This window comes from Hemitrygon akajei, chromosome 20, assembly GCF_048418815.1.
Source record: "Hemitrygon akajei chromosome 20, sHemAka1.3, whole genome shotgun sequence".
Lineage (NCBI taxonomy): Eukaryota > Metazoa > Chordata > Chondrichthyes > Myliobatiformes > Dasyatidae > Hemitrygon > Hemitrygon akajei.
In genome coordinates, this window is record NC_133143.1 from 62,996,394 (window position 1) to 63,010,909 (window position 14,516).

The 14,516-nt window shown below is 37.4% G+C and overlaps 1 protein-coding gene across 1 annotated transcript in view; it reads left to right on the forward strand.

The window, feature by feature from the left end:
* Positions 1 to 13,011, forward strand: part of tax1bp1b (Tax1 (human T-cell leukemia virus type I) binding protein 1b) — a 111,387-nt gene extending 98,376 nt beyond the window's left edge. Inside the window, exons 17-18 of the mRNA XM_073024466.1 lie at positions 11,858 to 11,949; positions 12,065 to 13,011. Of these exons, the coding sequence (XP_072880567.1) occupies positions 11,858 to 11,949; positions 12,065 to 12,263 (291 nt within the window). The 3' untranslated portion in view covers positions 12,264 to 13,011. The remainder of the gene's footprint in view (positions 1 to 11,857; positions 11,950 to 12,064) is intronic.
* Positions 13,012 to 14,516: the final 1,505 nt, after the last annotated feature.

The following is a 14,516-nucleotide window of genomic DNA, read 5'->3' on the forward strand; positions in this document are numbered from 1 at the left end:
AAATAGTACTTGTGAATAAGTAATCAATGGCAGAAGTTAAAAAAAATCAGATTAAAGATGAAAGCACAAGAGCTCACAGAGATTATGGTATGAAATCATATCTCGTATGGCAATTTTATAGATATGTTATTGATCTGATAGGTTCTGATGGAAAATTAAAATACGTGAGATATGAACTGAGTATTCCCTGTTTTAACTGTTGTTTTTGTCAGATTTCCAGCATCTGCTGTTCTTTGTCTTTCATTCTGAATCTAACTTGTTCACACTGAGTACATACCTTTCTTTTTGTAAAGAGCATGTTACATATTCCAACGTATTGCCCATTGATGCTATTTTTATGCAAGTCACTTTTGATTACATATTTTTTATCGGCTGCTTTAGATTGCTAAGAGAGTAAGTCAGAACTGTCAAGGGAAATATTGCAAGCTTCTGTTTAATGGCTGTAGTATATTGGTGTGTTTTGCTTATTAGATAGCTTTTTCTGAGAGGAAATAATAGTGTTTTTTAAAAAACATGTCTTTAATAAAATCTCAAGCATTTGGGGTTTTGTATGAATTTCCTGTTTTTCATAAGTACTCCACTACTAATAATGGGCATTTGGCTCATTCTCTGGACCTGACTCTCTGGCAACATTAATTCAGTGTTCAGGTCCTTTTTAGAATTACCAAAATATCTAGATAAATAGATTCATGAAATGAATAGATATTAAAAAAAAGTATGTGGTCTGAAATTTCTCTTTTTAGGCCAAAATGTCACCTTTTTGTAACTTAAAGCACTTTTTCTATTCTGCCCATGTCTATGATCCCTATCAATGATAAAAATGACAGTCCTTTAACTGGCATAAGCAGCAATACCTGACTTTATTAAATAGTCATATTTATTGTAGTGTTGTCTGAATTCTAAGGTTGTGCTTTCTTGTTCCAGGTTCCCTTAATCATGAAAAAATTGCCTTTCCCTTTCTTATCAATCATTTTCAAAAATCCTATAAATCGCAATCTCAGAATTGTTCCTTAGTCTCACATACTGCTTGAATGAAAACATGAAGGTGTGTGTACTCGTTTATGAATTGTTGTATGATATTGTGATTTGACCTTTTATCTGGAATAGCAGCAGCTTGTTGCTTAAGAAAATTGTTATCTGCTTGAAATCAGAAACAACTGGCTGCTTATTCTGGAAATGACTGGGTTTAACTACAGGTTTCAACAGGGAGCATCTCATTGCTACTTGAGGTATACTTTTCTTGATAAATGAGGCAGAACACAGTCGAGTAGAAATTACACTTTTATTGCTACAGGCCAGTCTTAAATTACCCCAATGTCAGGAAGCTCTTCAGTGTTTATTTTCTGAAGGCAGCTGTAATGGTAGCTTTGCGGTAGGAGTCTTGCCACTAAGTCAAATGTTGTCATTTCAAGTTCTGCACTAGAGATTAAAGAACAATGTCAAAAGCTAACACACTAATGTAGTGCTGAAAGAATTTGTACTGTATGAGGAGCTCTGCATGTAGACAAATTTCCCTTGGAAAGTGAAAAATCCCATGACACTATTTTAAAGAAGGGGCAAGCAGAGTTCTTCCCCTATACTTATCCTTCATCCAGAATTATTTTAAAGTAAAACATGGTATTAATCATATTACTGTTTGTAAGCTCTTAGCAGCTTCATCACAGTTTATTAATGGTGATTGCAATTCAAATAAGTACTTAACATTCTTTGAAATTTTCAGTGCTTGTGCAGGGTGCTTTGCAACTAAAAGTCTTTTGTGGATGATCAGTTGATGCATTAACAGCAAAACTCCTGAAAATTCTGATATGCAAGCTCTTATTGTAGTGGATTAAAAAATCAAGTAGTTGTGAAAATTTATCGTTGAAAATTCTATGTGCTTAACTTACAAATTCAGATGAACAAATTAATATCTATATTTCCTGCAACTCCTCCTCTGTACTGCCCTAATACATTTTCACTTGTACTTCAGTAATAAATAGCCTAATCAAAATCAGAAATGTTGCCAGTTGAGCTAGTCATCAAAGTGCACTAACCTTTCTCAATATGGTTGACCAGGCCATCTCCAAATACAGTCCTTCCTTGTCTAATTTAAGTTTACTTCGTAATTAGTAATTGTATGCTATTTTGTCAATTCATAGAATTTCTAAAATAGCTTAATAGTGATCTCCATTGTGGTCCTCTGCCTCCTTACCTAAATGCTAGCACATCAGCAATGTTAGCCAATGATGTGATATCAAATCCTGTACGTGTGATGACCAGAATCAGTTCTACCTTTCTGCCATCCAGCTCAACCATTCTAGTGATTATAATGCAAGTATGCTTGACTTGCACTTAAAACTGGGCCAACTACAACCTGCATCACATTGCCAGTATTGTTGAACATGGTACTGAACGAACAGCTGACTGAGATTTTTATTTGAAGTATTCTGTAAAAGCTGATCACTGAATTTAGTTGAGATATTTTAGAACTGCTGTGCTGCTTTCAAGCAAAATGCTCAGTTTTCCTTATAGAGTGAATATGAAATCTCCAATTGTTAGAAATTAACTGCTGTAGTATGGTTTGGAGTGTTATTTAATTTTCACTGTAATCTTAGTTGTGGTGTCATTTATTTGAAGATGCCTGGAATTTTGCATTTCTACATTTCACTTTCATTTTTGTAATTTTGCAGTAATCATTTAACTAATAGTTTCTCTTAGAAGAGAAGGCAAGAGAATCTGTGAATGAATTTGGTGAAATGTTTTCTTCTGAGATTGCTATTTGACCTGTGTTATTGCATGGGAAGATAGCAGAAGAGAACATCTCCTTTCAGGATAACCATCTTGTCTTGATCCAATAAAATTGAATTCATTTTCAAGAGTAGACAGAAGCCTGCACTAGCAAATCTTGTTATGTTTTTCATTTAGTTAGTACTCCGTTCTGATGCTGAGGCACTAATTCCCTTGCCCAGGAGGGGGATCTCCGTATGCATGGTTGCACTCATACAGCGATCTACTTCCAGATGCTAAAATGTAAATACATAGACAGCATAGCATCATAAGCATTTACTTTAAAAATATCTAAGGCAAGATATTTAATGTATTATAATTTAATACAATTTTACTGCAGCATTGAATTCAACCAGTTGTACAGAATTATGCTAAGGGGTGTGGAGTGGGATTGATGTGGGGTATTGCATGAGTTGAGCAAAGGAGAAGGTGGGTAGTGTTGTTTAAAATATAATTGTCAATAAGCAAGCTCATTTCTGGGATCTGTTCAATCCTCAGTGATTAAAAAAATGAATAATAAACATGTTTGCAGACTGTCATCACTTTGCAAACAATAATGTCACAAAAGGTTCCATGAGCATATAGTATAAATTCACCTACAATGTTTAAGTATTTTCTAGTTGTCACTAATTTATTTGTTCTGTTCACATCTGCTGATTGGTCCATGTGATCCATACATGGGTTTTACGGCAGATGTTTACTCAAATTGCAAGCCGATTTGGACACATCCTCCAGTGATGCAGCATCTCATTGACTGTTGATGGGTGCTTTGAGGCCGACCTCGCTGTCCATCAGCATTGTGATCCTCATCAGTGCCTGCTGCAGCTATTTATGCACTGTTAGTGTTCAAGAAATGAGAGCGCTGCTGACAGAACTGATGAGAGGAGCAGCCCAACTGGGCAATTTAGCTGATACATCTGACTGCACTGTGACATGTGTGACACGCTTGGCTAACATTACATGGATATACAGATCACTCAGAACTGACCGCTGGCAAGCATAGTGCAAAGCCGAACAGTGTTTTTTCTTGTGGAGATAATGATTGACAGATTTTGCAGAATTAAAATTGACAGCTTTCCTGTTTTCTAAAGAGTTTTTTCTGTGTGGAATGTTGTTTTCCCTATTCAGTAATATGGTTCTCTGGCTGCATTATTCTTTTTGTTTGGATCAGTGAGGCGCCCAGTGTGCCAGATCATACAATCATTTGGTCTGTCTTCTATCACCTCATTAAGTAAAGCCTTCTCCTTTTAAAAACCTTTATTCTTTAATTGCAAAAATGAGTGACTAAGGATTTGTGGCACTGAATAGTATAAAAATATTAAGACTAATGTTTATTGCGCTATTGCTTTACAGTGCCAGCCAGTGATCAACAATTGGGGTTCAGTTCCTGCCACTGCTTCTAAGGAGTTTGCACATTCAGCCCGTGACCATGTGGGTTTCCTCTGGGTGCTCAGATTCCTCCCACATTCCAAAGACATATGTTTAGGGTTAGTGAGTTGTTGCCAGAAGTGTGGCGACAGTCGTAAGTTTCCCAGCATATTCTTGGCTGATTTAATTTGACACAAATGACACATTTCACTGTATATTTTGATGTACATGTGATGAATAAAGCTAATCTACATACTATTCCAGTCACAACTTAAGGGAATTTGAAATCACAATCACAGTTTATGAAATTAGTCTTAATGCAAGAAGCATGAGAACCAATTTGTGCCCAATAATCTCTTGATAACAGCACAATTTTAGAGAAGTTGGTTAGGAGACAAATAATGGCATTGGAGTTATCTTCACATTATGGTATAGAATCTTACTATCCAGAAAGGTTTAGTATCTTGTTCATAGCATGACTCCTCCAACAATGCAACACTTCCTCACTATTAAAATGGAAGAAAGACATCGTTTAGATAATTATATACTTGTATGCTGCTGATTTTGACACTTTATTGTTATTGATCGGGGCAGTGCAATAGTCTGCTGCCCAAAGTGCCAGAGAGAAAAGATCTTACTCTTTGGAAAAACTCTTCATCACATGTTGTTTTCAGAGGAAGTAAGAAAGTAGCCAGTTGAATTATTTTTCCTCTCTCCCATACTCCCATATCCAAAATATTAATATATTAAAACTTGTTTTCTTTATTTTCATTAATTCTATCATTTTATTCTTAATAAAACCATTTAAATGTATTTTTTTTATTCTGTGTATCTATCATTACAAGTTGTCTATGACATAGAGATGGTCACTTTCAAAATTCTGTTTTAAATGGGAAGATGTTTTTTCTACTTTTGGATCAGTCAAATGATGAGTAATGTGACTGATTACATGATGTTGCATAGTGGTGTGTAACAGGATATCCTAAACGTAGCCTCACGAGGAAACTGGCTTTTACGTATTGATTTATGTAATGCCTTTCGCAACTTGTGGATTCTAAGTATTCACTAAATACTTTTGTGGTTTAAACTTTGGTAATTTATGAAACATGATGCCTTTTTGATTACAGTGCCCTATAAACAGCAGTAAAATAAAGTACATGCATCTGTGATCTTAATGTTTGGGGGGCAATTAGTATTGGTAGAGATGCCAGGAGATCACCTTCATATCATCCCATAAGATTTAAAGCATAGAGCTGTGCTCAATTTAATGTCTCACCCAAAAGGCAGTTCTTTCTGCACTCCCCTAATCTTTAACATAAACTCTGAGCACAAATTTGTGGAATGGGATTTAAATCTGCACCTTTTGCCCCACATGTAATTGCTAGCATAATGCTAAGGCTGAGATTCTTAAGGGCCACTTAAATTTTAAAGAAGATCGTTAGAAAGTCAGTGGATGTTTGATGAATCTGCTGTTTTGTATTTTTGCTTTATGATTCATGGATTAATGCCTAATTTTATTTAAATATTTCAAAGATTATGTGGATACACACAAGGACTGAATCTAGAATCCAGATTGAACAAATTTGTTTTCACCTCTCCAAATGGCAGTCACTTCAGTTGTAATCAGATGAGATTAAATTTACTTCATTATTTTATAAGTTATGTTCTTTTGAGGTGAGCATTTGCAGGAAGTGGGGCTGGATCTCTGTGAAGATAGCAGATGTGAATATCTTTGATATTCTTTGCAAAATTGAAATATAAAATCAAAATTCAGATTGTTAGATTAATTAGGGATGTGGGAATATCTCTGTAGTTAGTATTAATGATTGCTAGTCTGCTATGCTGCCTGGGTCATTTGTTGTATCTTGGTTGGTATCTTCCTTGGCAAAGTCCTCTAAAGCACCACGTAAACTGGCAGTCTTTTGTACATTATGGTGTATTATAGTATAACCGAGGAAAAAGATACTTGGCAATAAATTAGCTAACAAGAATTCTTATACTTTCCATATTCTTTGAAAGCTATTGAATGATTAGAAAGCAATTTTTAAAGTATTTTTAAAAATTATTCTGGGATCAGTGTGATCTGAACTGAAATGGAACACTCGCAATTGTAAGGGTAAGAATAGCGCTAGCTTAAATTCCACTGCTCTCTGTAAGGAGTTTGTACATTCCCCTTGCGACTGCCTGGGTTTCCTCTGGGTGCTCCGGTTTCCTCCCACAGTCTAAAGGTGTACAAGTTAGTAAGTTAATTAGGCACATGGGTGGAATTGGGAGGCAAGGGCTTCTTGGACCAGAAGGGCCAGTTACAAAATCAGGTTTAATATCACTGGCTGTATCCTTTAACAAATGAGGATTCAAGATCGTTTAATGTAATTTCTTGTACATGAGTATAAGGGGAACAAAAATGATTGTTACTCTGGATCTGATGCAGTGCAAAAAACACACAAAAGATAAAGAACACAATAATAATAGAAAAAACACATAATAAATTAAAATGCATAAGTGTGTGGGTTCATTTTATGTCCATAAAGTGACGCTAGGTTCAACATAAGATGACTAATGGGAAATAATAAAATAGTGGTGAGGTTAGTGGGTGGAGGTGATGGTTTGGAAGATGATGGTTTTTGAGTCTGGTAGTCCTGGTATGGATGCTACATAGCCTCCTCTCGGATGGGAGTGGGGCAAACTGTCCGTCAACAGGTTGTGTAAGATCCTTCATAATGTTACTGGCCCTTTTCTGGCATCTTTCCGTATATATGCCCTTGATGGCAGGTAGGCTGGTGCCAGTAATGCATTGGGCAGTTTTGACTTCCTGTTTTAGAGCCTTCCTGTCTGACACCGCAGTTTTCATACCAAGCAGTAGTATAGCATGTTAAAATCCTGTCAGTCGTGTGTATATAGAATGACGTGAGTCAATTATTAATTGGAGACCCTATCTAATCATTAACCCATGTTTTCCAGTCCCAGTGAATTTCATGCTCCATTTTTTTTCTGTTGGGAGAAAGTAGAAAAGCTTCTATCTGCCACCTCCACCCCAGCTTTCCACAGGGTTTGCTCCCTCCATGACTTCCTTGTTTATTTGACCGCCCCCACTAATCTCCCTCCTGGCCCATTCACTCCTTTCTCACCTTCACTCAGGGCCCCAAATAGCACTTCAAGGTGAGGCAACACTTCACCTGTGAATCTGCTGGGGTCATCCCAAATGCAGCCTCCTCTACATTGATGAGACCCGTCATAAATTGGCAGAGGACTTCATTGAGCACCTCTGCTCAATCCGCCACAAGTGGGACTTCCTGATGGCCAAACATTTTAATTCTGATTCCCATTCCTGTTCAGACATGTCGGTCCATGGTGTGTCAAGATGAAGCCACCCTCGGGGTGCAGGAGCAGCACCTGTGTATTCCTTCTAGGTAGCTTCCAACCTGATGGCTAAAAATAATCTGGTTTTTTAAAAAAACCTATTTCTATCCCCCACTCTGGCCTTTTACCTCTTCTCATCTGCCTATCACTTCCCTCTGCATCCCTTTCTTCCCTTTCTCCTATGCTCCAGTCTCCTATCCTATCAGATTCCTTCCTCTCCGGCCTTTACCTCTTCCGCCCACCTGGCTTCCCCTATCATCTTCAAGCTGGCCTCCAGCTCTTCCATCACCTTTATTTGGGCATTTCCCCCCTTCCTTTACAGCCCTGAACAAGGGTCTCAGCCCAAAACTTTGACTGTTTATTAATCTCCGTAGATGCTGCCTGACCTGCTGAGTTCCTCCATCATTTTGTGTATGTTGCTTTGGATTTCCAGCATCTGCAGACTTTCTCGTGATTTTGGTTTAGTTCTAAGGTCAATTATTTTACTTTAAAAAGTGTCGTAAGTATAGTTGACTTCATCTTTGACAGTAATTTCATTTCAGTCACTCAGCAAATTTTAAACAATGATCGTTGATACATGATTCACACAAGTCTGCTCTTTTGAAAACAGGGTTGTGCAATTTGAACATGTTGGAGGAATTTGACATTTAGTAATAAAACACAGAATCCTTTGCTCTTCATCATGTAGTATATAAGGCATGTTGCAACAATCTAGACCTTTGATTAGCAGCACTTGGAGTATTGTCTTCAATTCTTGTCACCCCATTACAGGAAGGATTATGATGCTTTATAAAGGTATATAAGAGATATAGTTCCTGCGGGTTGTTAGAGCCAGGAGGGTGGTAGTTGGGATAAGCTACCTATTAAATGCTCCCAGTGGCATATATCTCAAATAGCCTCTGACAGCCAAGTCCAGCTCCTGTGTGGCTCAGCTACGAAGCCCAGTGGAATCCTTTCTACTGCCAGAAGAGGGGGCAAAGTTGGTTACTGGCACCTTAAAACGAGTTGTTTCAGGCATATGGGACTTATCAGCTGTGGATGGCAGCTCATCTAGGAGAAAGAAAATCACTTAAATTTCTGCTGCCTTGTGACTATATGCACTCAGAGAAGGCTTCGGGAGTTAAACCCCGAGGAAAATTCTGGAGCTGGAGTCCCTATGTTGAGTTCACTGGTAGCTCCTGCGACATCACTGATGCCAAACAGTATCTTGTCTTTGCAGTTCCTTTGGATTCATCAGCTGTGTGGAGAGAGAGATCCTGCACATGGGCAACCAGCTTGCTCCCCATATCATACTGCCCTACCCTACATAGACAGCTGGGACATAACATGTGTGGTTGGCCCTGACTAATGGAGGTAATCAGAAGAGATATACCAGAATGCTGCCTGGATTAAAGTATCTAAGCTAGGGGAGTGGACAAATTTACATTGTTTGCTCTGGAATGATGGAGGCTGAGGGAGGACCTGACAGATGTGTAGAAAATTATACAAAGCATAGAGAGGGAAGGCTTTCCCAGGATAGGAATGTCAGATACTCAAAGACAGGGAACTTAGGATCAGAAAAAACTGCAGTAAATTGTAATCTCTGCCAACTCCATCATATGGGCACTTGCCTCACCAGCATGCAGGACACCTTCAAAAGGTAGTATCCATCATTAAGTACACCCCATCACTCAGGCCATGTCTTCTTTTCATTGCTATCATCAGGGAGGAGGGATAGGAGCCAGAAGACACACTCTCAATGTTTTAGGAACAGCTTCTTCCCTGCCGCCATCACATTTGTTGATGGATAAGGAAACCATGAACACATTAGTATCTTCCCCCCTCTCTTTTAGTACTACTTATTTAATTTTTTTATATACTTATTATAATTTAGTTTTTTATTACTATGTAGTGCAATGTACTGCTACTGCTAAAAAAACAAATTTGATGACAGCTTCTTCCCCTCTGCCATCAGATTTCTGAACGGCCAATGAATCCTTGAATACTGCCTCACTACTTTTATTCCACTTTTTACACTACTTATTTAATTTAATCTTTTTCGTATATTGTAATTTATAGTTTTTTATTAAAATGTATTGCACTGAACTGCTGCAAAACGACAAATTTCATGACATATGCCAGCGATAATTAAACCTGATTCTGTACATGAAGCAGCTGAGACAAATACTATAAATGCACTTAAAGAAAAACTAAATGAATCCAAAAGAGCAAAAGAGTGTGCAAGATGAAGGTTCATGTGGAACTAAGTATTACCATAAAATGGTCTGTTTCTGTGAAATAAATTATATTTAATTTGCAATTAAAATTTATGTGTTGTGTGATTTATGTAAAAATCATATCATGTTGTTTCTCGGAGTTGTAGAACACCAGTTCACACCTGTGAGTCTCAACCAGATGACTTTGTGATTAATATCCTTGTCAGACTATCAAAATATAGATTAATCGGAGTTTCTACAAGTTTAGTTGCTGCTTTGTTGCTAGTATTTTGCAAACAGCTACATTAATATTTACTACATGTAACACCTTACTCAGCCGTATCACTGGACAAGAGATTGTATGACTGGTGCTAATTTGCTCCAGATCACGAATTAGTGGTATTAGTAATTTGCCAGTCTGGGTATCAGATAAAATAGTAAGTAATATACTTCACCAAAAATATACCAGGTTGCAAATCTGCTGAGATAAACAGATAGAAAGAGGTGTACTGTGAATAGACCACCAGGATGTATTATGACTACTGCTAGATTAGGATCATTATGGAGGTAAAATAGAAATAAAATAATTTTGTAGACTTGGAAATTACACATTTATGGTGGAAATCTTTCCATCTGTGCTGAAACATTGAATTCTGATATAACAATGTTTCTAAACATGTTGTATCGATATAAGAATGGTAGAAATATATGTTACCAGCAACCTGGAAACACTTGTTGGTACACATATGGTTGCCTGATGAACATCAGATACTGCAGTACAGTTGAGGTAATTGAAACTGAATTTCTGAACTGGAGCACAAGGTGCATATGCTACTGTAATCATATGTTTAGCTCATAATAACCAGAATGAATTTCTACCACCAAGCTTTTCAAATTTAGTATTATTTGCTGTATGTAATATACAGTATATTTTCTCTATGTATACTGTTCTGTTTATGTATATGGTTTAGTTCATATACTGGGCACATTGAAAGTTGCAAGTATGTTGATGATTGAGGGTTTTACGTAATGTTCTTGCCATTAAATATTATGAGAAGATTTTGTCTGTGTAATTCAGATCTTCATGTTTATTTAGGTATATATGTAGTTGACATAGCTGCTGAAAACTGATTTCAGACTTGGAAATAACTATATGCAATTATATCTGAGTTGCTATTTTGAGTCTATATTCAAATGAATTTATGAATAAATCCATAACCACAATCTCAAAGTTCAAAGTAAATTTATTATTGAAGTTTGTATATGTTACAATATACTACCCTGAGATTCATTTTCTTGTGGGCATTCACAGTAGATACAAAAAATACAATAGAATGGATGATCAACTACACATTAAAAAAAGACAACCATAGTACAGAAGAAGACAGTGAATATTTAAAAAATCAATAATGGATAATATTAAGAACATGAGATGTAGAATCCTTGAAAGTGAGTCAATAATCTGCTGTATAGTTAAGTATTTGTCATTTATTATGATAGAACACCATAATTTTTAGATATGAGCACTTAAGTTATTACTTGGCATTTATGCTTTGAAGTGCAGTATTTTGGTGCTATAGAGAGATTTGCTTTGCACTGACCAAATACTACAGTTTTGCTCTCCCCTGTCATGTATGCACTTCCATATCAGTTATACTATAGTTAATTAAAGTTCAAAGTAAATTTATTATCAAAGTGCATGTATGTCGCCATATTCAACCCTCAGATTAGTTTTCCTTGCGAGCATACTTGATAAATCTTAGAATGAATGAAAGACTGCACCCAATATGTCGGACAAGCAACTGATGTGCAAAAGACAACAAACTGCAAATACAAAGGGGAAAAGTAATAATAAATAAAAAAGCAATAAATATTGTGGACATGAGATGATGAGTCCACTGTTTGTGGGAACAGTTCAGTGATGGGACAAATAAAGTTGTGTGATGTTATCCCCACTGGTTCAGGAGCCTGACGGTTGAGGTGTGATATCTGTTCCTGAACCTGGTGGTGTGAGACCCTGCTGGCAGTAACGAGAAGAGTGCATGACTCAGGTAGTGGAGGTCCCTGATGACGAATGCTGCTTGCCTGCACAGTTCCGTTGCGTAGAAGTACTCAATAGCCCCTCATATTTTCATATATATGATATGAAACTTTGTTTCTTTTGACAGGACGATGATGACACTGTTTCACCACTCGACACTTCTGATACTCCAAGTTTCATTCTACGTGAGCAAGGTGCTCACTTCTGCTTTAATTCAAGGCAAGTTTTTTTAAGCATTCACTGAAATCCATTCTCCATGTAGCTTTTTAACTCATAAATGAAGTAGTTACAAAGTAATTCTTTAATCGGATATACTTTTTTTAAATCTTTGCAGCATCGTCCTTCACAAGAAGTGTCCACTTTGTGACCTGGTGTTTCCCCCGAGTTATGATCAGAGCAAGTTTGAAGAGCACGTTGACAGCCACTGGAAGGTGTGTCCCATGTGCAGTGAGCAGTTCGCCCCAGATTGTGACCAGCAATATTTTGAAAAACATGTCATGACACATTTTGCTGAAAACGTTCAGCATTTTTGATTAAATTGCAAAGCTTATTTACCAATTTTTTTCTCCATGACTAATGTTGGTTAATGTTAATAATTTAGCAAAGACACTATATTTTATCGCTGAAGGCCACTTTTACAGTAGTTTGCTGTATTACTTTAAAAATACCCTTGAGCTCATGAATATAATATAAATATATAAATATGTTATTAGATGCATGAATTAATCATTACAATGTTACTAATTTGCAGTTGCTTAGAAAATAAGTGTATCTTATTTGAACTTCTTGCCATCTATTATTATGCCATAGATGATAATCTTACTTCATTACAGCTTTAGCAAACAAAAGTACATTTCCTGTAATTAACCTATTAAAGATCCTAAACATAGTGCTTCACCTTTCAAAACCTATGACAATTTAGAGATAATCAGTAGTTGATTAGTTAAGCCTGAGTTTGAGGGTTTTTGCTTTCATTTCAGCTTGATAGAAGTATCAGAAATGAGATGTGAATCCAGGGACAATTGTACCTGAATATATAATCTGTAAAACAATTGCACTTTCACGAAAATATCAACCATGTCCTTTGTCATGATGTGATTGAATTTCCTTCTGTAAATGCCTACTGATACATTTTGCAGATAGTTTTGCTATTGTGTTAAATCTCTGCACAAAACTGTATTTAAGTTTCAGTTTTCACTGGTAATGATATATCCAGTTTTTTGTTGCAGTAAAATTTCTCTTTACAATAAAGGCAGGTCCAGTCGACCTATTGATCATGGATTACATCACAGCTGCTCAAAGAGACAATATACACTATCAATAAATCTTAAAGTCCACACTCAGTGGCCACTCTATTAGGTACACCTGTGTAACGGCTTGTTAAAGCAAGTATCTCATCAGCCAATTGTGGCAACAACTTAATGCTTAAAAGCATGCAGACATGGTCATGAGGTTCAGTTGCTGTTCAGACCAAACATCAGATTGGGGAAGAAATGTGATCCAAGTGACTTTGACTATGGAATGGTTGTTGGTGCCAGACAGGGTGGTTTGAGTATCTCAGAAACTGCTGATCTCCTGGGATTTTCATGCACAAAGCTCTCTAGTGTTTTCAGAAAATGGTGTAAAACCCACCCCCCAAAAAAAACAGCTGGTGAACAGCAATTCTGTGGACGAAAATGCCTTGTTAATGAGAGATCAGTGGAGAATGGGAAGATGGGTTGATGAAGAAACTTAAGACCAGTGGTGTGCAGAAGAGCATCTCTTGTATGCACAGCAGGTCAAAACTTGAAGCAGATGGGCTGCGATAGCAGAAGAGCACACTAGGTTCCATTCCTGTACCTAATTAAGTGGCCACTGAATGCTGTTCTACAATCCACTGGAAAAACGGGAGTGCTGAATGTAGCTAATCAATCTTCTGTTCATACTAAGCCTCAGTCTCTTGCATACATGTCCGTTCCCTGTTTTCTCTATCAACGTGCAACAGAAGGTGCTAGGCTCATGAACTTCAATAAGACGGAGACCCAACTTGCTAGATGCCCATGCTGCTTCATTCTCTCACCCAGCCTTCTGTTGCAGTCTTCCATTGCACTTGGTTGGTACTGTAATCTTCCTCTCCTCTCTCCCCATTGCCTTTCCATTTTTGAAGCCCATTTGCTGATCTGTTTATTCTATTTTCATTAAACAGCTGACTACACAACTTCATTCAGTTCTCTTGCCTCAGATACTCTGCCCCTTTATTTCAATTGTTTTCCCTACTCTCAAAATAAACCTTTGATCCCTCTATCCCTGTAAATTGATTTAATCTCTGAGTGCTGTTTCCCACATCTTTGAATGTACATTATATCTATTCCCATCTTTCCACCTTAATATATTTCTTAATATACTCAAGAGGCTGGATTATACAGAGATGCTGGAAATTGAGACCATACAAAATGCTGGAGGAACAAACAGCTGATCTTTCTGGCTGCAGCCTTTCATCAGTATCGGAAAGGAAAGGGACAGAAGCCAGAATAAGAAGATGAGGTGGGGGAAGAAGTACAAGCCAGAATGGGATAGGTGTGAAGCCAGTATAGAGGAAAGGTAGGTGGGTAGGGGAGACGGAATGGTGAGAAGCTGGGAGGTGATGGGTGGAAAAGTAAAAGGGCTGCAGGAGGATGGTGGACCATGGGAGAAAGAGAAGTAGGGGACACAGCAGAGGGAAGAAATAGGCTAGTGAGGAGAACAGTAAGAGGGGAGCCTGATGGGAATGGAAAAAAAGAAATCCTGATATTTGGTGAAAGCTCCGC